Below are 22851 nucleotides of genomic sequence, written 5' to 3'. Positions count from 1 at the left end.
CTGTCAGGACACAACCAAGAGTCAGCAACACACACGATCAACGTCTACCGGAGTTCAGACAGGACAAGAAGAAAGTCAGAAGCCTCAGAACCAGGGGACATGACAGGAGTGTTTCTAGATCTACACTACCGTTTAGAAGTTTGGTGTCACTTAGAAATGTCCTTATGTTTGAAAGAAAAGCAGTTTTTTCTGTGAAAATAACATTAAATTAATGATAAATCCAGATTGACCAGTGCTGCCTGAGGTTTACCTACTCTCGCACAAACATTAATTCGGTTTTTATCCAATTATTTAACGACTTGCATGATTTCCTCTAAACAAGTACATGGAACTGAAAAGATAAACCTGTTATTTCAAATAGAGAGACTGGAGCTGATTAAATAATAAAATGTATGTAGTGTATCTTATAAAATGTGGAATATTCCTGAGCAATTATTGTGACTGTTGATGAAGTTATACTAGACCATAAAATGTAGAACATTGCTGAAGGCCTTTACAGCTCACTGAGGCAGATCTCCCAGTGTTTTAATGGCATGACAGCATCAGCACTGACTGAGGTGTACAGCACTCTGGTATTTGTTGGACTTGTTTTTCTTGACAACATCTAGGGAGTATTTGCATTTCTGCAGGTCTCTACAGAGTGGACAGGTGGTACTTACTTTCTGTCAGTCTGTGTGTTTACAGGTGAGTCTTCAGCAGGCTGCTGGTCTGAAGTTTTAGGAGGATCGGACAGAGAGAGTTTCTCCAGAGACACCGGACTCTCCTCACTGCAGAACACAAGCAAACAGCAAAGTTAACAATTACTTGTGTTTTAAACTATATTACTGGAAAAAATGGCTGTGGAATGGATACAGTAAAGGAAGGAAAAATAACAGCATGTCTTTTCTCCAAGTCTTTATATATGTGGCTTGTGTGGCTCCTCAATATTCACAGTTCATAAAAGCCTTTATTTATTACGCTCACCTATTCATCTGATTTATTATCTATTCAACATTTGTTTCTACAGTTTTCCTTGTTCCTAGACTCACAGACCTCTGACACCACTGAAAGGTGATGAACACAAGACCTACAAGGGCTAAAAAAACAATCAATCAACATATTGTTATACTTTCCAAGCTAAAAGTCACTTTTGAATCAAAACTAATTTGACAAAGAAAGGGTTAAAATCTGGACCACTACATTTCAAGTGAACCAAATTAGTATCGTTCACATCTTTTACTTCAGAAACTAAACTAGCTGTGTGTGATACCAAGAAGACAACATCTCTGACTAAAAATACAGAAGAACAGGGCACCCAGGCAGCTCAACTGGTTGAGCAGGCGACCCATGAACAGGGGCAATAATTCCTGACGTAGTGCCTGGGTCTGATTCCAGCTCACAGCCTTTTACTACAGGTCTGCCCCTCATTCTTCTCCTGACTTTCCTGTCCGACTCTCAACTATACCCATCTAATAAAGCCAACAAAAGGCCCAAAAAAATACAGAACAACTATTCTATTTTGAACTGGTTACTTCACTGCACCTTTCTCCATTACTGGAAACAATATTGTGTTACTGAAACTATCTACCTGTCAGGTTACAAACTTCTAGTTAACCTCCTTAACTTGTGAAGTGCAGTTTAAGCAGAAGTTTCTTCAGAGGAGCAGAGGAGCTCCCAGGATGTACTTTAGAGAGGCAAAACTGAATGCAGCAATTTCAAATCCCAGCTCAGTCTATAATTACATCAATGTGGTAATTATGTTTCAAATATAGATGTTTATACACACACACACACACACCAGTTTTCCATGTATAGCAGCAGAGTGGACTGGTCAACAGAGGAGGATTTTACCATTCCACATCTGAACGTTGCAGCATGTCCACACAGAAAGTATTCAGCTGTCTGACAGAAGATCTGCTACACTTTGGCTCACACTGAACTTGTGCCATAGTTCTTTACACATAACCCAAAAGTAGATTTGTACACTTCAACTCCACTTTTCCTGCGCGTTAAGCGGCTAACTACAGTTAGTGTGTGTTGGGGTCTGAGGACTTGCTCCTAAATCAGTCCTGAGCCTGAACACCTTCTAATGGATACAGCCACAACACCAGAGCTGCTGCTGCTCTGCTAACATGCTGCTACGCCTTCTGTGCAGACATTCCTTTAGACTCTCAGCAAAAAGATGCAAACCTTTTGAGGTCAGCTGTCTTGTTGCTGGGGGCGTCGCCTGTTTCCGAGGCGATGGCGGTGGCGGGAGGAGCACCAGCATTTTTGTCATCCTCCTCGCTGTCTGATCCCCCGGAGGAGCTGCTGTCTGAGGCCACGAGTGGAGCCTTCTTCCCTTCTCCTGCTGGCCAAGGACCAGAGGAGGCACCAGCAGCGGCTGTAACAGAGTCAGAAGAAATGAGCATATTCGCTTGGTCAAGTTTGTTTTGCAATCTATTGCCAACTCAAATCAAGAACATGTTTTAAGTTGGAAATGAGTTCAGGAAATGAACAGAAGTGCTGAGGAGGAATTCAGAGAGTCAGCTGAGGATGGAGGTGAACACTCACCATTCTTCTCGTGGTTTTGTTTGGCTTGTTTATCTGCATCAGTGCTGCCCGAGTCCACAGGAGAGCTGCACCTGGGATCAGTCTCTGTACTGTAGGAAACAAGAATGAAAGGGAAGCTGTTGTAAAAAACGATAATTGGTTTTTAAATGTCCATTTTCCAGACTGTATATTTTTTTTAAGTGTGGCCTTTGTGTTCTATCTTCTCTTCCTTGTGTTTTAAAATGTGTGCAACCTAGGAAATGTCAGAGGTTTTCTTCTTACTGTAGTTTCTACTGAATAAACAGTTTCTATGAAGGTTGTCAGCAGTATGGTTTATAAAAACACATTTCAAACCCATAACAAACACCCAGAAGTCTATGGAAAGGGGCTTCCCTTCCTTTGAGATAAGAATTTAACCCTTGGACACAAGTTTAATATTTTACTGATCAAACAAGAACTTGAGGAACATCTTTCTCAGATCTACAGGCCAGAGTAATGGTTCATTCCTGTATATAAGGTCACTTGACTGGTAAAAGGATGATCTGTTAATTTGGGTAACCAAAGCTTCTTCTCACCCAGAGAAAGGCTGGAACTCAGTGAAGTTGGCCCAGCCAGTTTCCTGCGTCTCTGCTCCACTCCCAGCTGAGCTTTCCCACCCAGCTGGGGTTTGGGATGCTGCAGTCCCTCCAGATTCCCTGAAATTTGCCGTCCAGCCAGGCCCTAGACACAAACGTCGTATTAAGAAGGACTGTTCACAGATTAACACGGCATTCAGCTGTCTTTCCTCTAATCTACCTGCATCTGATATGTTCTGCTCAGAGTCTTCGTCCTCATCAGACTCAGATCCACGATCCCGTTCCCGGCCTCCGTTTTCCATGCTGCTCCTGGAGCTTCCATCTGAGGTTTGGGAGACCCCAAACCTGGAACAGGATGACAACGAAGTTAGGGATAGACAAAAAGGTTGACGACAGAAATCTGCAGCGAGCTGGAAACTATCATCAGGTTTACCTTGTTCTGGATTTAGCTTGTGTTGCATAGTTGATCTCCTTCTCCTCCCAAATGTCCTCTTCCTCTTCAGCATCATCAAACTGGCGTATTCTCTCCTTACAGCAGGCTTCAAAAGCAGCCGCATTGGCCTGTGAACAAACACACACAGTCAAATTGAATACTGTGACAGTGATTCATGCACAGACCACACATTAGTAGCAAATTTAATTCTCTTCCAGTAAATATTGACAGAACATTGAAATAAACGGAAGCCAAAGGCAGTTTGGATGGTGAAATCACATCAAAGCGTTTGGTCCGATTTAGAATCGGGTCAAGTTTTTAGACAAACTGTGAGTTGACACACACGGATAGCTAAAAGTTACTCATTAAACAAACACATTAACGAGTGCTGCAATATGATGATATCCCTGTTCCCATTCAAAATAAAATAAAAACTGAAATTCTGTGAACATTAATGAAAACATAGATTTAAAATATAATATTACTTTGAAGAACAAAATTGAGAAATAATAAAATATGCTGCTAACATGCCTTCTGTACAGAAATGTATTTACTGATGCTACCCTTAACCACAGTGTCCATTCATATGATTTTTTTTATTTATTTATATTGACCTTTATTTAACCAGGGAAAAAAGTTTCAGAACCAGTTCTCATTTACAAACGTAAGTTGTGCTTATTAACACTATATTATCAACAACAATGGCAGCAGCAGCACAGGATACAGTTAGAGTATTACATTCTTTTATCTAACAGCAAAAGACACAACAGCTTGCAAAACACTTACACTATTATCATCAGCATCTAGATTGAAGTTTATTTCGGCAATTCTGTCAAACGTGGCACTTGAGGGAAGAAAAGACAAACAATGTTACAATGTGAGTTGACATCACGTGGAGAAGGAAAAGACATTTAACAGCAAGATTAATGATAATAAAACATTACTGAAACAAAAACTAAAGAGCTCAGCATTTCTCTGAACTCTCTTGTGGACGATTCACATGATGCACCGTAGTTGTTAGACGCTGAAGCTGCCAATAGACTTCTGGTACTTACTTGATATTTTCATCATGCTCGCTGAACTCCTCATCATTGAACCCAAACTGATCCACAAAGTTGGCAGTCATCTGTTGGATCTGGTAGTCTGAGAAAGCCTGGGAAGTTTGAAGGAAAGGTGTCATTATTTGTTAATACTGATATGAAGGCGTTGCTTTTTAATGGAGGTCATCTTACTTGCTGGAGAGACAGGTCGTTGGGGAAGGGGCTTTCCATGTCATCGTCCTCACTGGACGAGTGCATGTTGTGGGTGCTTACCTGCAGAACACAGTGCAGAGATTTGTTCAGTTCAACATTACAGATGCCTAGTGGCCTTACAAGACACATTTGCAAATTACACTGACAGAATACTACAGAGAAAACAAGCCTATATGAGTATAACCTTGCTGTCTAAATGAGTATTTGTAATTCTATATAGGTTGTACCTGAAGGGGCATACATACTAATTCTTCAGAATACCATCTAACTTGCAATGCAGCGAATGAAATTTTCCTGCTGTGCAAATGCCCATCTGCATCTTGTAAACAAGTTCAGTTCAGTTACCTCCTCCTGTGAAAACCAAATGCTGTCTGAACTCACTGAGGGGATGCTGCCAGGCTTGAAATCAGCATAGTGTAATCAGGGCTACCACTGTTTATTCATTAAAGACACTTCTGACTGTTGTTGCTTTTATTTGTAGATTTATTGAAATGAAAAATTTGACCAAAGTCAAATTTGCTGAGAGGCTGGTAACAGCTGCTCTGCTGCTGGGCTGCATGGTCCTGTCCTTCTAAACTGCTGCTGCTCAAAACACAGAGTTTAAAGTGGGAGAGAAGAAGAGCAAATGAGGGGAAGTTAAAAAATGGTATTTATTCAGAAAAAAACACGAGTGCTCTGAATGATGTCTCACCAGCTCTACCGTGTTTCTTCTGTTAGTTTCTCTCAGGGTCTCATCCACAAAGCTCTCCCAGCGACCTCTGCAGTCCTCTGGCAGCTCTGTACAAGAGTGAAGCCCAGCAGGGATATTCATTTTCACTGACTGCTAAGTTACAAAACACTCTCATTAAGAATCCTGCCACACGTAATTACCTTTGATGAGGTCTGTGATCTGGGCCTGTACCGGGCCTTTCTCCAGGTTCTGGACCACCATGTTGGCAATTCTGGTCAGATGACCCATGTTTCCTCTCCTGGTGCCACCCTCAGCCCTGACATTCACAGGTACACAAAGTAAAAATGCTGCTACAGAGCAACTTTACTTATATCGTCTCGCATCTATAGTGTACTGCTGTTTCAAAAACAATGCACATACATACATACATACATACATACATACATACATACATACATACATACATACATACATACATACATACATACATACATACATACATATATATATATAAAATATATATTTTTTAAAAATGTATAAAATATTTTAGGGCTGTCACGAATGACTATACTTCTATCTATTAATGTATTTACTATTTTGTCAATTCGTCATTTAAATTTTTTTTTTCTCCTAGGAAAAAAGCGAAATGATCATTTGTTTTAAGTTGATTTTCTTTTGACAAACTATGTCCTCTTATAATGCAGCACAGTACAAAATAGAAAGAAAGGTTTACATTTTAAAGTACAAAACTGCAGACATAAACTGGAAACTCCAACATGGCACTAGAATTTTACAAAAGATGGCAGATTATTTAAGACAGTCGTGCAACTCGAAAGACACCCAAGTTTCTGTTAAAACCCTTTCATAAAGAAAAAATTTTGGCCTGTACATTAAAGGAAGTGCAACATGGACACAGTGGGCATTTTACAGCACGAACAAGCTAAAGCAACTAGTGTTAATGGGCTTTATTTCAGTCACTATTTCAAACGTTTTATTGTTTGACATTATAAACAGAAAAACAGGTGATAAGAAAACAGATGGAAAGCGCCTCTGCACTAAGTGTTGCGTGCATTGTGCCGTGCTGATGACGCCTGCCATCCAAACTCCAAACCACCTTTCAGTTTTATGATCGCTTGAAGTGCTCCAATACTTTCGAATCTTTGGGCTGTTAAATTGTTTTTACACTGAAGAAAGTCAGACACTGCTGCCACCATCATTGCTAAAACTGCAGCACTAAAGTGCAGCTGACCAACGACCTGAGACAAAAACAGCTGACGTCATGACATAGCACTTGTACTGATTCTGAAGATAAACTATTTCTTACAACATACTGAAACCTTAAAAAAAAAAAAGGAAAAACGTGTTGGTTTAAAATATCAATGTTAAGTCTCAGATTATTCTGACTAACAGTTGCAGCCCTGGCTTTGAAATACAAAATCCATGTGTAAATAAAATGCACAGAAAAATGATCTGGTAGACGACTATTTCAAGAAATGCATTCAAGCAAATGCTGAAGCATATGAGAATATTCTTACTGTATTTTATCGTTCTCCTCCCAGGCGTCAAGGATTCTCTGAACCAGCCGACATTTCTGGAAGAGCTGAGGGTTCAACACAAACACAATCTGACCGTGAGGAAACATTTGAGAACGAGCACAACAACTTTGCAAACGAAAGGAAAGATAAAGGGTTGTGTGCAGTATGACAAATTCAGGAGATGAAGCTTCTGAAGCCACATACATGTGCCACAAGGGCATTGTGGATAGAGGTCTGTGGGTCACTGGTCCTGCCTGTCTCCACTCCCTCCACCTGCCCCCCCGAGTTGGATGCTGCAGGCTTCCCATCGTGGTTCTGGAGGCCTGGGCTGGGCCGCTCTTCTGAGGAAGGATGGTTCAGAATAGCCGCCACGCACAGCTCCACTTGGAAGTGCAAAAAGTTATTCCAGGAGTATTTGAAGAACAGATCCTATGCAAATGTAGAGACATGTAGGGCAAAGTCAGCAACATACTACAATAGAGTGCATGAAAGACAGAGTAATGGATAGAAACACTTAATGGACACCTCAGTGAAGAGCTGTCAAGCTGTGATATAACATGCCATTTTTAAACACTTTAGTCAGCTACTGAAAATGCAACATTGCCAATTATTCCTGTGCCCCTTCAACAACAGTAGGTTTGAATTCCCTCTCTGCTGATGAGTAGACAAAGCTCAATGCTCTTATATGAAACTGCTCCACACAAGCAACACATGCTGCCCTTTGGTCAGAAGGTGTGATAACGTAATCAGCACTTCCCTGCCTCATGACCAACCTTGTGCAAATCTGATGCAACTTTTTAAGTTATAAAACACAAATAGAATCAGACAGAAACATCCTCTTGAACAAATAATGCATGATAGTCCAAATACACCTTACTTATTGCACACGCAAAGACAAATAAGGGGCTACAGGGTCCAGACTGGAGCCAGATTTAGCATACCAGTAGTAGATCTATGGTGGCAAGATTGCAGAGCTCCTGGCAGATAGTGGGTGCACTGGTCTGTAGCAGGGCAGCCACCAGTCGGGCCACATGAAGGCGGGCGTTCCCCAGTGGCTGCTCTAGAACGCCAACGGTCGTCAATATTGCACTTTTCTGTGGATGGATTGAGAAAAATAATGAAACAAGTGGTCACAAAATTATGTTCTGATACTAATACAGAAAACCACATTCAAATTCTACAGCAACAATACCACCAGAATACTGACAGCTGAAAACAGGGCTCTGTTAAATAGGAAAGGTTCACTGCCAATTCAAGAATCCCAATTAGTGACTGCAGTATTTTTAACAGCTCTGTCAGTTTGCATTAAATTCTATTTATGTGATTCTGTTCTGATTTTTTTCTACATGACTTGGCCCTCCACTCTGGGTTTTACCTTGGGGGGATCCAGAAGAAGCTGCTGGAAGTCCTTTAAATGGGGCTCAATGGCATTTAAAATACTGCTGTTGACAGTGTAAGACCTTTCATAACCCTGAGAATACAGATCCATCAGCCCTTCCAACCTGGCAGACACACAGAGACACGATCAGTATAAATCACTAGACTTGAAATAAAAAATATCAACTCAGCTACTATGACAGTACTCTTTTAGAATAAAAGAAAACAAAACTGAAGAAAACTGTTCCTCTACTTTCTTGAAAGCTTACAGAAGAAAATACAACACACATTTACCCTGTGATCTTATTGTACAGCACAATCAGGAATATCAGACCTAGAAAGACCAAAATCAACAAGGCTTAAAGATTTAGAATTAAAAACTTGATAGGAAAAACTCACCCAGGCCTCCTGGTCTCCAGTAATGTAAGTAGCACTTGAGTTCCATTAACAATGGAGGCCTCGCTCCTCTCCCCCTCAAACATGTTCTTGAGAAGTCCTGCTACACTCTCCTGCCTAAAACAGAGACATAGATTTATGCAGTAGCAAAAAGGCAGGAGAGAACTTGCACACGCTTTTGTATTGTTGCATGCGGACACATCATGAAGGACACAAACTCAGACTTGCATATAAAAATCTGAATTGTTGCCAAACAGGCTCTTCCGGCAAATGTTTGTTTTCACGTGCAACAACCTGGGTGTGCTTTTAAAAGAGCTCTACACTCCAGATTAGGAAATTGGCAAAACTGGCGTGAATTCTGACAACAGAGCGTTTTTATATAATATATCCTCCTACAACATGCATTGTAAACTTACGACTCTAGTACAGCCAATAGTGGGTCAGCCTCCACGTTCTCCTGCATCTGATTGGCTTGGTCTCGACTAAGGCGGATGATGTCACAAAGCGTTTGGGACGCATTTGATTGTCTCTGAAAAAAACCCCAACTTGAATTAGAAATGAATTTAGAAAAAGTAAATGGATTCCTCTAAGTTATATTAATACATCAACAGCAGTATAGCTTTGTGGATCTCACAAAGAGAGCATCACAACAACAGAGCAACATATAAACTCCCAGTAGGTTTTACACGGACTCACCTCCTCATCTTTGCCAGTATGGATGAGCTCTGTGAGTCTCTGTACCAACTTTTCCTCATTCAGCCACTGGAACAAAAAACAAACCAGGAAACAAACATTAGATGCTTTAAAGGTTTCTTAAAGGCTAGTGTTTACTTGATGGACGTATGCTAATAAATTCTAAACAGCTTACATGCAGGACCTCCTGTCTCAAAGGGGCAGGCTCCACACAACTGATGAGGCGAAGGAGAAGGTCCATCATGGCTGAGGCATCAATGTGTTTCAGCACCAGACCAATGAAGCCTTCTTTTTTCTTTAGAAAGGTAATCACCTAGAAAGACACAAAATATTCAATATCTTTCTTCTGTCTTAGCTTGTTACCCATGTCAATCTGTCAACCAAGTAAAATGGATTAATTTACCCTTTTCATATACGTAACTATTAACCTATTTCTTTATATGCTAAGATATTTCTCACTGTACCTGTTCGGTCTTCCTGGCGATGAGATTACCGATAGTTTTGCTGAAGAAGCTGGCAAGTAGAGGGTTCAGGGGTGGGTCCTGCTCCAGGAAGTGGTAGAGCATCTCAAGCAGAGACTCCTCCCCACCCAGCTTATCATTTATAATGGACACGTCTGATGTCAAGAGCTCACAAGCAATATTGGGAAACCTTGCAAAGCAAAAAAAACCAAAAAAAACAGAAAGACGGTAAGAAGAAGGGATGTTAGGATGCAAGCGCTGACTAATGTTCTTAACCGATTGCCAGCTGTGTTATCTACTAGTTACAAAATTTTCCAAGACACCGATAAAGTCACGTTTAAATACAAACACCTAACATTCGCTGTAAAATCATCTTCATTACACAATGCACTTGGCTATAGCACAACAGCCCAAAGAAACATCAGGTTCTTTGAGGAGTCAGCATTGACTGGAAACCATTAATGGCCACAGAAGTCTTTGTCATGGTGGCTGTTAATAGCTTAACCCCCACAAAGCTCTCTGTTTGCCCATACAGAGCTTCCTGTAGTCCAAGCCACTGCCACATTGGGTCACTACAATAGAGAGCAAACAAGCTGCAGTCTTCCATCTCATTTGACAGTAAGAAGCAAGGTAGTGCAGCTAAAGACATTTTCTCACATGCATGTCCTTCATCTTCAGCACTACTGGATAAATTAATAATTGTAATTAATCAATAAGTGATTAATAAATAACATACCTTCTCTGTGCAATTAATGATTTTAATAATAATAATTATTCTTAATACTGTTAAAAATTTTTTCATTATATCAAACTGAAATAAGTTAAGTGTTTATAATGACTTTCAGTGACTGCAGTAGCAAAAACTTAATGTTGAACAAAAACAGGCACTGAACACAACAAACTGCCACAACACTATAACAAATTGATAACATTCCACACTACTATACCTTTGATAGTGAAGCTGTTCTGGACTGAATGCACTAACTCTAACCATATAACATCTCCTGTATTGTTCACATCATTAGTCTAGAACCCAATCACTAGTCCCTGTCATCATTCGTCTGTCAGTGTGAGGCCTCACTTAAAGCGACTCCTTTCCTCCAGGTCAGCAGGTGGCTCTGTGGTAATGAGGCTGACCAACTCCTGCATGCAGTGGTCCTGGGACAAGAAGAGGAGCAGCCGACGGTTTTGCGCCTTGCACTCCTGAAGGACGTCATCCTCCTCCATCAGCTCTCTAAGTGTCACGTCCTCCCTGTCCAGAAGCTGGTCAATGTGGGAGGTGGTGTGCAGGTCAAACTTCCAAAACATGGTGGCTGCTGGGACAGGGGACACAGCCCTGGGCCGAGGGACAGCAAGAGAGGAGGGAGGTAGAAGAAACAAAAGGAAGACAGAGGTGGAGGAGGATGGGGGAGCACAGAGAGGCCCAGCAGTGGCCCAAAACAATAGGAGAGAAGGGTAGGAAAGGCAAGAGTAGGTGGGGAAGGAAGCCAGGGAGAGAAACTGATGTAAACAAACAAATGCTTAAGCTTGAGAATGAGGTTAGACAGCACTCTTACCCTTATAGACCACAAACAGTGTCCATGGGAACTGTAATATAACTTGGATTAACTTCATTTAAACTGTCCTATAAACAGCATTCTCTGACTACCTTAATGTTAAAAGTCACAGCCTGAACAAGGGTTACTGAATTAAGATGGGGCCTATTCCAGTTAATGCGGCATTAAAGTAGGGCACTTTAGACAGACTTTGCTGAATTTTTCATAGGATTTTGAGACAACAACATATGCTCTACTGAGTTGATCCTTCATACAAAGTCGTAAAAAAGCAGCCAGTGTTTTGGCAAAAAATTGCAGGATGAGGGCCACAATGGTAAATCTCACTAAAATAAAAAAGATGAAATTGATGGGTTGAAAAGCAAAGGGTAACTTATGTTGTGACATAATGTGGCGATGATGCCAGTCAAGCTGTAATTAAATGGATGTATCAAAATGAACAGATCTATAAAGCCATTGTGTATACGTTCAAAATTCTACAATCGGTAGAACATTTGCAGTGTTAAATGTGGCCACAGTCCATATCAATACAAAAAGACAGAAATGCCTCAGTAAAGTGTTAACACATACCAGTGGATGAAATGTGGATATCTTTAATCAGACCTCCCCCACGGGCAGGCAGGCATTTGTGTTTGTGCAGACGACAGAGAGTGTGGCGAGGCCTGGCATTTATCAGCATGGGTCTCCTCTTAAAACGCAGGCCTCTTTAGGAGATGAGACGCTGAGAGGCTCACCATAACCTGCACAACATGAAGAACAGCAAGGATTATCAATCAAGAAGACTTCAGAAGAAATCACCCTGTATTAGCATATCATTCAGACAGCACAAATACTGAATGCTGTGAATATATACATCAAGAGAAAGAATGCATGTTTTACAGTGGTGTTTTGTGACCCGGTTAAGTTGTGTTTCCCTCGTCATTAGTCAGCTCAAAGTTGGAGATACAGAAAATGCATTAAGCTACAGTTCATGCTACAGTGTATCAATATTTAATCCTGGGAATGACCATGAAATACTACAACCTTTTCCCAGACTAACATACAAGAAAGAGGAAAAATATATAGGTCAGGTTACTTGTTTATAAAAATTACACTAAAAGTGTGTACAACCATAATGCACGTGTCTTTAATTCTATAACACTGTTGAACAAGATTTGGTCAATTTCTGCTTCTCTTTGCCAAGATAATGTAGAATTCATGTTCTGTAATGGAAAACCAGTATTTATGCTGTTGTGACTAAGCACTTATGTTTAGTTTGTTTTTCCTCATGCAGTTACTGTAGCAGCTAATCTAGACAACCTAACACACCTGCAGTAACATAAAACAAATACATCTGCTGACTTTGTCAAAGCTAATGTGTCTCTCTGAGCAACATGCTATCAACTGTTGATCATGGAAGTAAAACTGCAGGAGGAAATCAAAGTGCTTCCTCCTTTTTCTTTTCCCATTTTCCTGAGGAGGACCTTTCCTTGCACATGCAGCAGCAGCAGCGTCCATCTGGCATACATTTACAGAGTACACAAGTGCAATAATAACCCGCTGAACGCTCCCTGTGGACACTGCGCAGGAAAGCAAATGCTTGACTTTACATCCAAAATAGAACTTACCAGAGGCAACCTCAACAAAAACAGTCTACTGGCACATTTAACAGACGATGAAAAGAGGAACAATGGCACACAAAGCGCACATGTGGATGTTGTGAGCTAACAATAGTCTGTAATTAAGCAAGCTAAAAAGCAGTGAAATTAAGCAAAAGAGAATTCAACCTAAATGTTGACATGAACCTTTGCTTGCTGAATGTAAATACAGATGCAGCTGATAGCAAATGAATGTTCATCATGTTGTACAAGAAACCTGGTGACATGCACTGCCAAATGATTAACTAATCCGCAACAGTGCACTTCAGAGGACAAACAGAAGCTTCACTTTTACTCTGCCTCTTCCTGCTTAGTTGCACTTAGATGTGCTGAAGTTGTAAAATGAGTAAAACACACCTGTATGTAACATTTGATGCACAGAGGATAGTCCCAGAACATTCAAATAGTTCTTAATGAGAAAAATGGTCAGTGACTTTACTTTTACTTTCTAAGTCTCCTTCACAAATGTAACAAGTTGATGCAGTTTTAAGGATTCCTTTTGTGTTTGTCAGCTGTGAAATAGGATCACTTTCAGACTTTAATCATTTGAAATGAGAAATTGGTATTATTTTCCTATAAGTGATGGCTAAATCTGTGTATTTTAGCTCAATCAATGACACAAAGTGTGTATACACATCCATCTTTTAGAATGTTTAGTAACAGAAACGAGACCCCAATTGTTAATATTGTCTAACAATGAAAAATACACTAGTGAGCAGCTAAAGAAATGTAAACGGAGCTTCCATAGCCTTGGCATGAAATGCACATCAACTGACTGCGGTAGGAGCTCAGATTTCTGTTTACTTCAACTCCAGAGGAGCCCCACTACCAAATAATATGAGACAAAAAAAATCGTTGAGTAATTCCACATCAATTGTACTGCTAAATATAAAAATCAGCCCAAATCACAAGTTAAAACTACAAATTCACCACGGCAGAGTGTAGTTGATTCTAGTATCTCAGCAAAGCTTCGTTGCTGCTGGCCTCAGCCGACTTCGAATGGCTGCACTGAACAAACTCATGTTTCCACATTAGTTACCAGGCGATAAGGAAAACCCAGACGATACTCAATGTTAGAAGGATCGTATCAGTGGGAAGATAAATTACGTTTATTCCTACGGCACTGAACTGTAACAGTCAACTTAGCTACTATGTTTGGTTACCGACGCTGACTAATCTAACGACTGAATAGATTCCTTTGACAAAGTGAGCCGATTGACCAACGGTAGTGTCTTTATCACCGTTACGTTGGGAGTTTCAGGCACTAACTTGTGAAGTTAGCAAACACTGCAGCTAACATTAGTTCCTCCTTTTCGCTGATTAGCATGTAAGCTAATTAGCTACTAACGTGTACTGAGCGGAGTTAGCCAACTTAAATAGCTCTCCAAGTTGAGTTCAACTTTGTCGACACTGCAGCAGAGTTAACATTAGCTAGCTGCTCCGATTCAGGACGATGTTTCCGAACAAAACTTACCTTTGATAGAAAGTCCGCTGCTATTCCTTTCGTTTGTGTTGGATTGTTGGTGGAGTTTTTCGTCCAGCAGTCAGCTACTAAGTCACTAGCTCTCCAGCTAAGTATCAGCTAGCTGTGTTAGCTAACATACACTAGCCTGTGAGCGGATAGTGATTTGTTTTGAAGAAGGGTCAGTCTGCGACAGCACAGGCTACTGTTAGCTAGCTCAACTTGGCTAACGTTAGTCGAATGTGGCTTCAAAGACTACAAAATAAACACTTCTCCTACATTAATGGCTACTTGTCGTTAATAGCAATGCGTGTTATTTCAGACACAGAGTGTATGGTTCGTACTCACGCACAAAGTAATTCAAACGCGGGGCTAAGTTGAGCATGCAAAGCAGGAAAAACTCAGTCATATTTTTCGAATCAAAATGGCGACATGGTTACGGGAGCGCGCAGTAGACCTACACGGGAACGTGCACCGACTTCAGACAGCACGGAGCTCTGCAAAACATCTTAGAGCACTGAAGGATGCGACACTGTTGTTTTAACACATCCCATTAAACTAGCTGTGAAATTCTAACAGTCTTAACATAAAATAAATATTATTTCTTAAACTGCTGCTCCAGGGCCCCTCAGAGCTTCAGTAAAAAGCCAGTGGACTTTCTCTTTGGTTCTTGAGGATGTTTCACCTGAGTCTCCAAGAACCAAAAAGAGAATTACACGTGATTTTACTGATGTTCTTTGGTCATTACCATGGCTTGGATGACAGTAAGTCCACAGAAAGCTGTCTGACATACTGCCTCGGAGTGACTGCCTGGTATTTCCAGCTCCTCAACTATAAAACATTTATAAGTTGAAAAAATATATTTTAAGCAATTCCTAAATGTGTTATGACATAAACGGCCGTGCTGATGGAAACATTGCTATTGTGAAAGTTCATCACATGCTCACTATCTGACAGAACAAGTATTAGTTGTGAGACAAGTAGTTAAGTATTGAGCTTTAATCATTTGGCTAGGATAAGCAGTACAGGCAGATTTTGGAAAATAAAAAAGAGTTTTTTAAGATGAATTGTTTTGAACATTTAAATTGTGGCACCCATCGTGATTAAGTAAAAACATTTTAGTCCATTAAGTGCCAATGATCACAAATGCCCATCAAAAATGATAAGATTAGAAGTAGGGGAGGGACGTAACTTAAGAATACATAATAAATACATGACATATAATAAATAAGTTAAAATAAGTTAAAATAATATAAGAACAAAACTAAAATACACACATTCCCCCATACATATGTGTCGCACATCCCCAATTACCTCCCTTTGGTAGCTACAACTAACTGCTCATTAATGAGCTTGACTGAAACAGGGATAAAAGAGTTTTTTTTTTTTTTTAATTATTATTATTGTCAGACTGTGAACTCCTTAAGAAGCGCCTTCAGCAACAGACTGGTACACCCTAAGTGTAAGAAGGAGCGTTTCCGCAGGTCGTTTATTCCAGCATCCGTCAAACTGTACAATGCCGCATTATAAACTTCACTGTGTACTGTTTACTGCTGCACTTTTTTCTTCAATTTACACATGCATCCACCTACTTATGTGCAATAATTGATACCTTATCCTCTTGTATATAGTCTTCTACACAAATCTCTATATAATGTTATCTGCAATTTTTGCACCGTGTTGTTTTCTTATTTATTCTTGCACTGCCTTTATACTTTTATACTTTTTCTTTGGAGCTGCTGTAATGGTGAACTTTCCCCACTGTGGGATCAATAAAGTTTATCCTTTATTATTATTATTATTATCATTCCCTAATTTCTTGTTTTATTGATGGTGATAGAGAGCACTGTCAAACACACCAGTCCAAAATCTCCCAAAGGTGCTCAGTGGTATTGGGATCTGGTCACTTTGAAGGACATAGCATATGATTCACATCATTTGCATCAAACCTTTCAGTGAGCGGGCCTTATCGATCCACTCCCATCAGGACAGAAGTGTTTCATCATCGGATAAAGAGTAATCTTCTGTCTAATGGGACACATAGAGCCAATCCATGCTAGCAAAATGCTGCCACATCATAACAGAGCACACTCATCTCCTCAGTATAGGAGCCAAGGATTCAGATTTTAACTTCAGTTCATCACTGATGTGTACATGAAACTACATGCAGGTCACTCTCAGGTATACAACTGTAGTAACATTGATTATAACTGATCCAAAAAGTCTTAATGAAGTGTTTAAATATTATAAGTCATGTTTTCTTAACCTTTTCCCCACAAATTTCCATTTCCATTCCATTGTCACCTTTCTCCTAGCTTCCTTTCCTTTCTTTCCTTTGACTTCACCTCCTCTCCTCTCCTCGCCCATTCACTGTATCCCACAATGCATTGCGTTCACTCGTTGGATCATGGACCAAAGCGGTAAGCAGAATGCTAAGCGGGGCCGACGTCAGCAAACGTCTTTTCTGTGCTATATTTTCATTTAAGCTGGTGTAGTTGTTGTTGTAACATTTGTTTGGATAACGACAAATCCTCCGTGCACAATGAGAGTTTGCTACAGCGTCTAATTATCTTCCAGAGCAGTGTTGAAGCTAGCATGTTCCAAGCTAGCCACTAACAGGCTCGAGATGGAGTAATGCTAGAACGCATCAGTTCGCTAAAAGTTAACGGTCACTCTCTAAGGAATACACAGGACTGAATTTCGTGTTGCGTTGACGTTTATGCAAATACTAACTTAAAACGATACATTTCCAGCTGTTGGTTGGCGTTAGGCTAGCTGCGGTTGTGTTGGGGCGCGAATGCTACCTGACGAATGTTAGCATATGCTAACTAATCTAGCTAAAGGTTTTGTAAGAGGTGATGTCAATAATAGCATGACTTTAGAGTATTTGCTGAGATATACAAGTCCTTATTTGATTGTTTATTTAAAGCCAGATTGCCAAAGTCACGTCAGATATATTGAAATGTCAAAATGTTAATGAGCCTGATTACCTAAAGTTACGATGTGTTACTAACTTTTACGTGTTGGGCTCACTCTGTCTAAACTGGGGGCTTTCACAGTGGGGGTTTCTCGGAAATGTTCTATTCTATCAACATATGGTAATATTAATCTATAGTGTTATCTTAAACTTGAGGCGTTTGTGTCATACTATCACTTGTCCTGCCATTGCATTTGCACATCCTGGCTGAGAGCATTTTCCTGAAAGTCAATTTCAGACCTTTGTCTCTTCATATAAACTTGCAAAACCAGTAATTTATAAAGATTTCACACAGCAGTTTGCTACAGACTTGCATAAATCCCATTGAGTGGGTGTAGCTGATGAAATATCGGTGTACCGTTTGAGTCCCCTTTGTGGTATATCCTTGACTGTGACTCTAAAAAGCTCAGTGAGTGCATCAGTTTATGTTCTGCCTTTTTCCTCCACAGACAATGATCTTCAAGGAAGCGATGGCTCTGGGAGTTTGGGTGGCCCGGATGTCCGTAGACGAATCCCCATCAAACTCATATCCAAGCAGCCCATAAGAAGCAAACCTCAGCAGCGCACCCAGAGACCCAGCAGCAGACCATGTAAAAGTGAGGCTGGAGAAGATGGTAGGCACTGTGCAAAACAGCATGCCTATTAGCTCTGTATTTCACTGTAAACATAGCATTCTTAGTGACAATGGTGAATTATTGTGACTATGTTGGGATCACAAAACAGAAACAGTTTGTAGAAACTCATATTTTGGATTTTGTTGAGTCCATTTGAAGCCTTGGTGAATCCTGGGAGTTATTTCTGAGACAGCAGGCAAAGCATTGTTGGTAAATGTTATATGTTTGACTTCCTCTTTGACAAAGCAGTTTTCCTGTTCTGCCATATGTTGTCATGCTGATTAAGGCTAGCAAAATGACAGTTTAGTCTGTCCCTGATGTAACAGCAGTTATTGCTTAAAGGAAGGTCTTAATGCTCGTTGTTGGTATTTTCTTGCCTACTGATCACTAGGTCTTGTACAATATCTTATTGAAAAAAAATATGAAAAAATATTGCTATTAAAATTGCTGATATTGTCGTAACAAAATTAGATGTCAGGTAGTACTTTTTGACCACCAGAGGGCATCACAGAATTAAGTTTAGATGCAAACAATATAGCACTCTTTACTTGTATTATGTGCAGTATAAAAATGCATTATCTTAACATTTCATGTTTTTAGATCTGACCTTAGAGGGGAAAAAAATGCTAGTCTTAAGTAATGATTAGATGCCTGACAAGGACAGTTTAAAATAAACATGATCAGATTTCATCTGTGACTTTAGTTTTATCTTGTGTTGAAGTCACAGTTAGGGTTAGTGTCATACATGGTATTTTTCACATGCCCAACTGTTAAACCATTTAAACTGTCAATATTACAGAGCTATCAATCATTAGTATAACAGGAGGTCCTTCGTTTACAACGTCCTAAACTTACGTTGTTTCACCATTATGTCAGAACTGATTACGGGTTGGTCCTCAGTTTAACATACGGCGTTATGTTGAAACTGGTTCAGTGGAACTAGTTGACGAGCGGAGCGGATGAGTACGTCATCATGCAGTGAGCGGAGCGGATGAATTCTGTATGTACACCAGTCACGCGGCACTAAAAGACGACTTTACATTTTCGCCAATATTTTCCTACAAAGTTGTGTTTCACTGTGAGCTAATGACTGTTTTTGTTACCTGTAGTTGTACAAATATGTACACTGATCAATATCGTGATGCACGTAGCGGTGTTGTTTCCATTTTCATCGGAGTTCCGACTTACAGTGAAAAATGACTTAGGTTACACCACAGGAACAGAACTGCGACCTAAGTCGAGGACCCCCTGTATATTGATATTTAATCCCAGTCACATCAAATACCCAACTGAGATTCCTGGCTTCCACTTTTGGAGCAAGAAACGCACTCAGAGAGCTCAGTACTCTGCCAAGGCTGCTCAGTCGTATGATTTCCGAAGGATAAGACCCGATAAGTCCTCAGCGGTGGATTGTAGTAGGATCGCAGTCATGTGATCATCAGCAGGCAGCTGACATAGTGTTCACTTGTTGTCATAGTTACAGTGATGCTATCTCGCAATGATACAGAAATCTTTAACAAATCCGTGGATGCAGACTATAAGCTGCATTACTGCCAAAATCTAACCACTTGGTCCTTGTGTCATTTCTGACCTTCCTTGAAAATTTCATCCAAATCCGTTTTTGAGTAATGTTGCACACAGACAGGCAGACGGACAGACATATGCTGATGGTCACGTAAGTCTGCCACGTTGCTTGGCAGAGTAACAGCAAAATTGTACTGATCCAATCAGGGTTTTGAGACTTTATCAGTTTTTACCACTGCATCATTGATAATGATTTGTCTCTGGTCATTTTCAGATAACTTTGGCTTCAAACAGGATGACAGGTTTGATTGTGGCGCTAAAGCTGGCGATGTGTTTGCAAGTCAGAGGAGATTTCCCCAGCCGCTGTTTTGGGACTATAAGGTGCGTCACCCATGGGGAGATAATATTAATGACAAACACCTTTCATTGCTAATCACTGGTACACAGGAATGATGAATGTATGAGCAAAGAAAAAAGTAGGCAAATCCTCTGTGCTAATGATATTCCTGTAACTGTGTGAGTGTGTTTTCTCAGTAGTAAGCTGTGATTTTGACCTCTTTTTTTCCCAACAGTTACATTTAATTGGTGAAAGAGATGATGTTCCAATTCACTTCTGTGACAAATGTGGCCTCCCTATTCAGCTTTATGGACGGATGGTAGGTATTTTATTGCCTTTTCTCAGCAGAGGTTTATCCTAGGTTTTATGTCTAACTTTTGCCCCATCATTCCTCAGATTCCCTGCAAACATGTTTTCTGCTACGACTGTGCTTTGCTTCATGAGAAGAAAGGAGAGAAGATGTGCCCAGGGTGAGACATTTTAGCTTTCATTTGAGTTTTGTTGAGCACACAGCATCACAGAAAACCTTCTGAAAATATGACTGACAGTAACACTCTGCAGAAAACCTGTATCTGGTGTTCTGAACATGAGACTTTCCATTGCTTGAATATAAAGGGATACCCACTTTTTCTTCCCTCATTTTCAGGGAAGGGTCTAACTTTAATGTTTCAACCAATACAGTATTTGATAGAGAGACATCAGTTTATAGTGCTTGTTTTACTGTATTTAGTGTATTTTAATATTGTCCAACCATAATTGTAATGAGAACCCACAATGGCATTGTTCTGAGGGAAAAAAAAACATTGAAAATGATTGTTAGAAGTGGTATTTAGCATTGTGTCCTACAGCTCTTGTGGTGGGTTTGTGTTGAGTTGTTGCTTTATTTTACTCACTCTTTGTCCCTGTGTTCAGTCTCACCCTCTATAACTGCACGGATCCGGTTCAGCGCATTGAGCAGTGCCAGCGTGGTTCCCTCTACATGTGCAGTGTTGTGCCAGGATGCAAGCGCACCTACCTGTCCCAGCGTGACCTCCAGGCCCACGTTAACCACCGCCACATGAGGGCAGCCAAGTCTTCTACAGGCCGCCAGGAGCCTGTACACCTGCCTCCAGCTGATGTCCCTGAACGCTTCCGTGTGCCTCCGCCTCACTTAACCAAGAACCATCACCTTTCCAACCCACTCCAGCTTGGCAGTCACGACCCCTACAGTCAGCCACCGCCACCATCCGCTCATGATGGCCCACCACCGACCTCTGGTCTGGGTCCTGAGACATTCCGCATCGCCACGGTAACGACTCGTAAACACAGTAATCTCATCACCGTTCCCATTCAAGATGACTCCTCGTCCTCTCGTGAGCCCCACTCTGGTGGGCCAGGGCCCGGTCAGCCCCCCCACCACCACCCTGGGGACTATCCTGGCCAGCCACCTGTGGTGTCACACTCTCACCACATGATGGCACCACCGCAGCAGCACTTCGGCCCCCCGCCTCCCCCTCCTCCTCCTATCAGCCACCCCATGCAGCATCCTGCCCAGGCCTCGGGGACACCACACCTGGTGTACAACCAGGCCCCTCCTCCTCCCATGTCCACAGCTCCCCCTCCTATCACCCCACCACCTGGGCACATCATGGGCCAGCTGCCGCCCCCTTATATGACCCACCCACCCCCAGGACCTCCACCTCAACATAGCGGCCCCCCTGTTAACGCTCCTCCACCTCACCACTATAACCCCAACTCCATGCAGCAGTTCCCGGAAGACCAGGGCACCCTTAGTCCCCCATTCAGCCAGCCAGGAGGGCTCAGTCCGGGGATGTGGCCTGCTCCGAGAGGTCCCCCACCTCCACGGATGCAGGGTCCCCCTCCACAGGGCCAGATGCCTGGGCCACACCACCCAGATCAGGGCCGCTATCGACCTTATTATCAGTAAGCTGCCAAATGAATGAATGGGCAAGAGTCTGTATCGTTCTGTTCCATACTACTTGTCTGCATAATGTGATAGTAAACCTCAGGGTTACAGGATGTAGAACTTGGATTTTGGTAAAACTGCCCCAAAGCAAATGTGTATGTGGTGCACATTTTAGTTAACTGTGCTAAACTTCCCATTGAACTAAACGTTGACTTGGAGAAGAGCAGGAAAGGCCCCTTTTTTATTAGCCTATGTTAAATATCTCTGTATATATGTCTGCTGTCACACATATGTGTACATTGAAAGATGTTAACTACGTCTCAATAAATTTTTAACAGAAGATTTCTATCTCTTCTTTGGTTGAAATGACAACTAGAGGAAGAAGAATCTGAGCTGGTGGGTAAAGCAGTTACTACCTCACTGAAAACAACATTCAAAAATTATTTTCTGTATAAAGCATTCCTGTCAAGTGTAGGTTAAACAACACAAAAAAGTCACTTGTTTAAAAGCAAGTATTAAGATCTGCGAATAAGCAAATGAATGCAATCTTAAAGATGTCGGGCTTCATTGGCTTTGTCTGTCATTCTCAATCTTTAAGGGTTAGGCTCCTGTGACTAAAAATGTGAATTTCATTGGTAGGTTTGTCTTGGTTTATGAATTTAGCTTCTTTTTTCAAACATTCAAAAAACAGTTAATATGGAGATTGACACTATTCTGGGTGTATTTAAGATTTATTGCTGTTATAACAAGCAGTTTGAAAAGGGAAATGACAGCAGAATGTAACAAGGTCTATGGCACCAAACACTGAATCATCCCTAACAAAATTAGAAGAAATGGTGGACTTCAATAGACTTTATATTAATATATATTTTTTAAAAGCCAGTTTAATTAAATTAAAAATGCACAACTTAGACCCTGATGCAGTGACCTCTCTCTG

The 22851-nt window shown here is 41.0% G+C and overlaps 2 protein-coding genes across 3 annotated transcripts in view; one reads left to right on the top strand and one right to left on the bottom strand.

Annotated features, from left to right (window-relative positions):
• ppp6r2a (protein phosphatase 6, regulatory subunit 2a) overlaps positions 1-14991 on the bottom strand; it is a 16407-nt gene extending 1416 nt beyond the window's left edge. Inside the window, exons 1-23 of the mRNA XM_023286504.3 lie at positions 14569-14991; positions 12028-12197; positions 10986-11240; positions 9908-10094; positions 9619-9756; positions 9447-9512; positions 9167-9279; positions 8754-8867; positions 8353-8479; positions 7919-8071; positions 7182-7406; positions 6978-7042; positions 5643-5758; positions 5464-5549; positions 4752-4832; positions 4575-4672; positions 4306-4363; positions 3520-3647; positions 3307-3431; positions 3087-3231; positions 2533-2621; positions 2170-2362; positions 660-767 (exon numbers count right to left, since the gene is read on the bottom strand). Coding sequence (XP_023142272.2) covers positions 660-767; positions 2170-2362; positions 2533-2621; positions 3087-3231; positions 3307-3431; positions 3520-3647; positions 4306-4363; positions 4575-4672; positions 4752-4832; positions 5464-5549; positions 5643-5758; positions 6978-7042; positions 7182-7406; positions 7919-8071; positions 8353-8479; positions 8754-8867; positions 9167-9279; positions 9447-9512; positions 9619-9756; positions 9908-10094; positions 10986-11212 — 2642 coding nt within the window. The 5' untranslated portion in view covers positions 11213-11240; positions 12028-12197; positions 14569-14991. The remainder of the gene's footprint in view (positions 1-659; positions 768-2169; positions 2363-2532; positions 2622-3086; positions 3232-3306; positions 3432-3519; positions 3648-4305; positions 4364-4574; positions 4673-4751; positions 4833-5463; positions 5550-5642; positions 5759-6977; positions 7043-7181; positions 7407-7918; positions 8072-8352; positions 8480-8753; positions 8868-9166; positions 9280-9446; positions 9513-9618; positions 9757-9907; positions 10095-10985; positions 11241-12027; positions 12198-14568) is intronic.
• Positions 14992-16860: 1869 nt separating this feature from the next.
• cbll1 (Cbl proto-oncogene-like 1, E3 ubiquitin protein ligase) lies at positions 16861-22254 on the top strand. 2 transcript variants are annotated; one of them, XM_035955557.2, is made up of 6 exons: positions 16861-16976; positions 17983-18129; positions 19946-20052; positions 20244-20327; positions 20405-20478; positions 20921-22254. In XM_035955557.2, exons 1-6 carry the CDS (start codon positions 16964-16966, stop codon positions 21933-21935), a joined length of 1440 nt encoding a protein of 479 aa, XP_035811450.1. In that variant the 5' UTR covers positions 16861-16963; the 3' UTR covers positions 21936-22254. The 2 variants fall into 2 exon arrangements, with proteins under 2 accessions (XP_035811450.1, XP_023142279.1); XM_023286511.3 differs by having other exon boundaries at positions 17983-18147.
• The last annotated feature ends 597 nt before the right edge of the window (positions 22255-22851 follow it).

The sequence above is a fragment of the Amphiprion ocellaris genome, chromosome 21 (assembly GCF_022539595.1).
Source record: "Amphiprion ocellaris isolate individual 3 ecotype Okinawa chromosome 21, ASM2253959v1, whole genome shotgun sequence".
Classification (NCBI taxonomy): domain Eukaryota; kingdom Metazoa; phylum Chordata; class Actinopteri; family Pomacentridae; genus Amphiprion; species Amphiprion ocellaris.
This window is presented reverse-complemented; position numbering and strand designations above follow the sequence as displayed.

Bases quoted from the DNA above. Each gene is read 5' to 3' on its own strand.
- cbll1 (XM_023286511.3), top strand. The intron at 18,148-19,945 runs GTAGGCACTGTG...GGTCATTTTCAG, and splicing joins AAGTGAGGCTGGAGAAGATG to ATAACTTTGGCTTCAAACAG. The intron at 20,328-20,404 runs GTAGGTATTTTA...ATCATTCCTCAG, and splicing joins TTCAGCTTTATGGACGGATG to ATTCCCTGCAAACATGTTTT.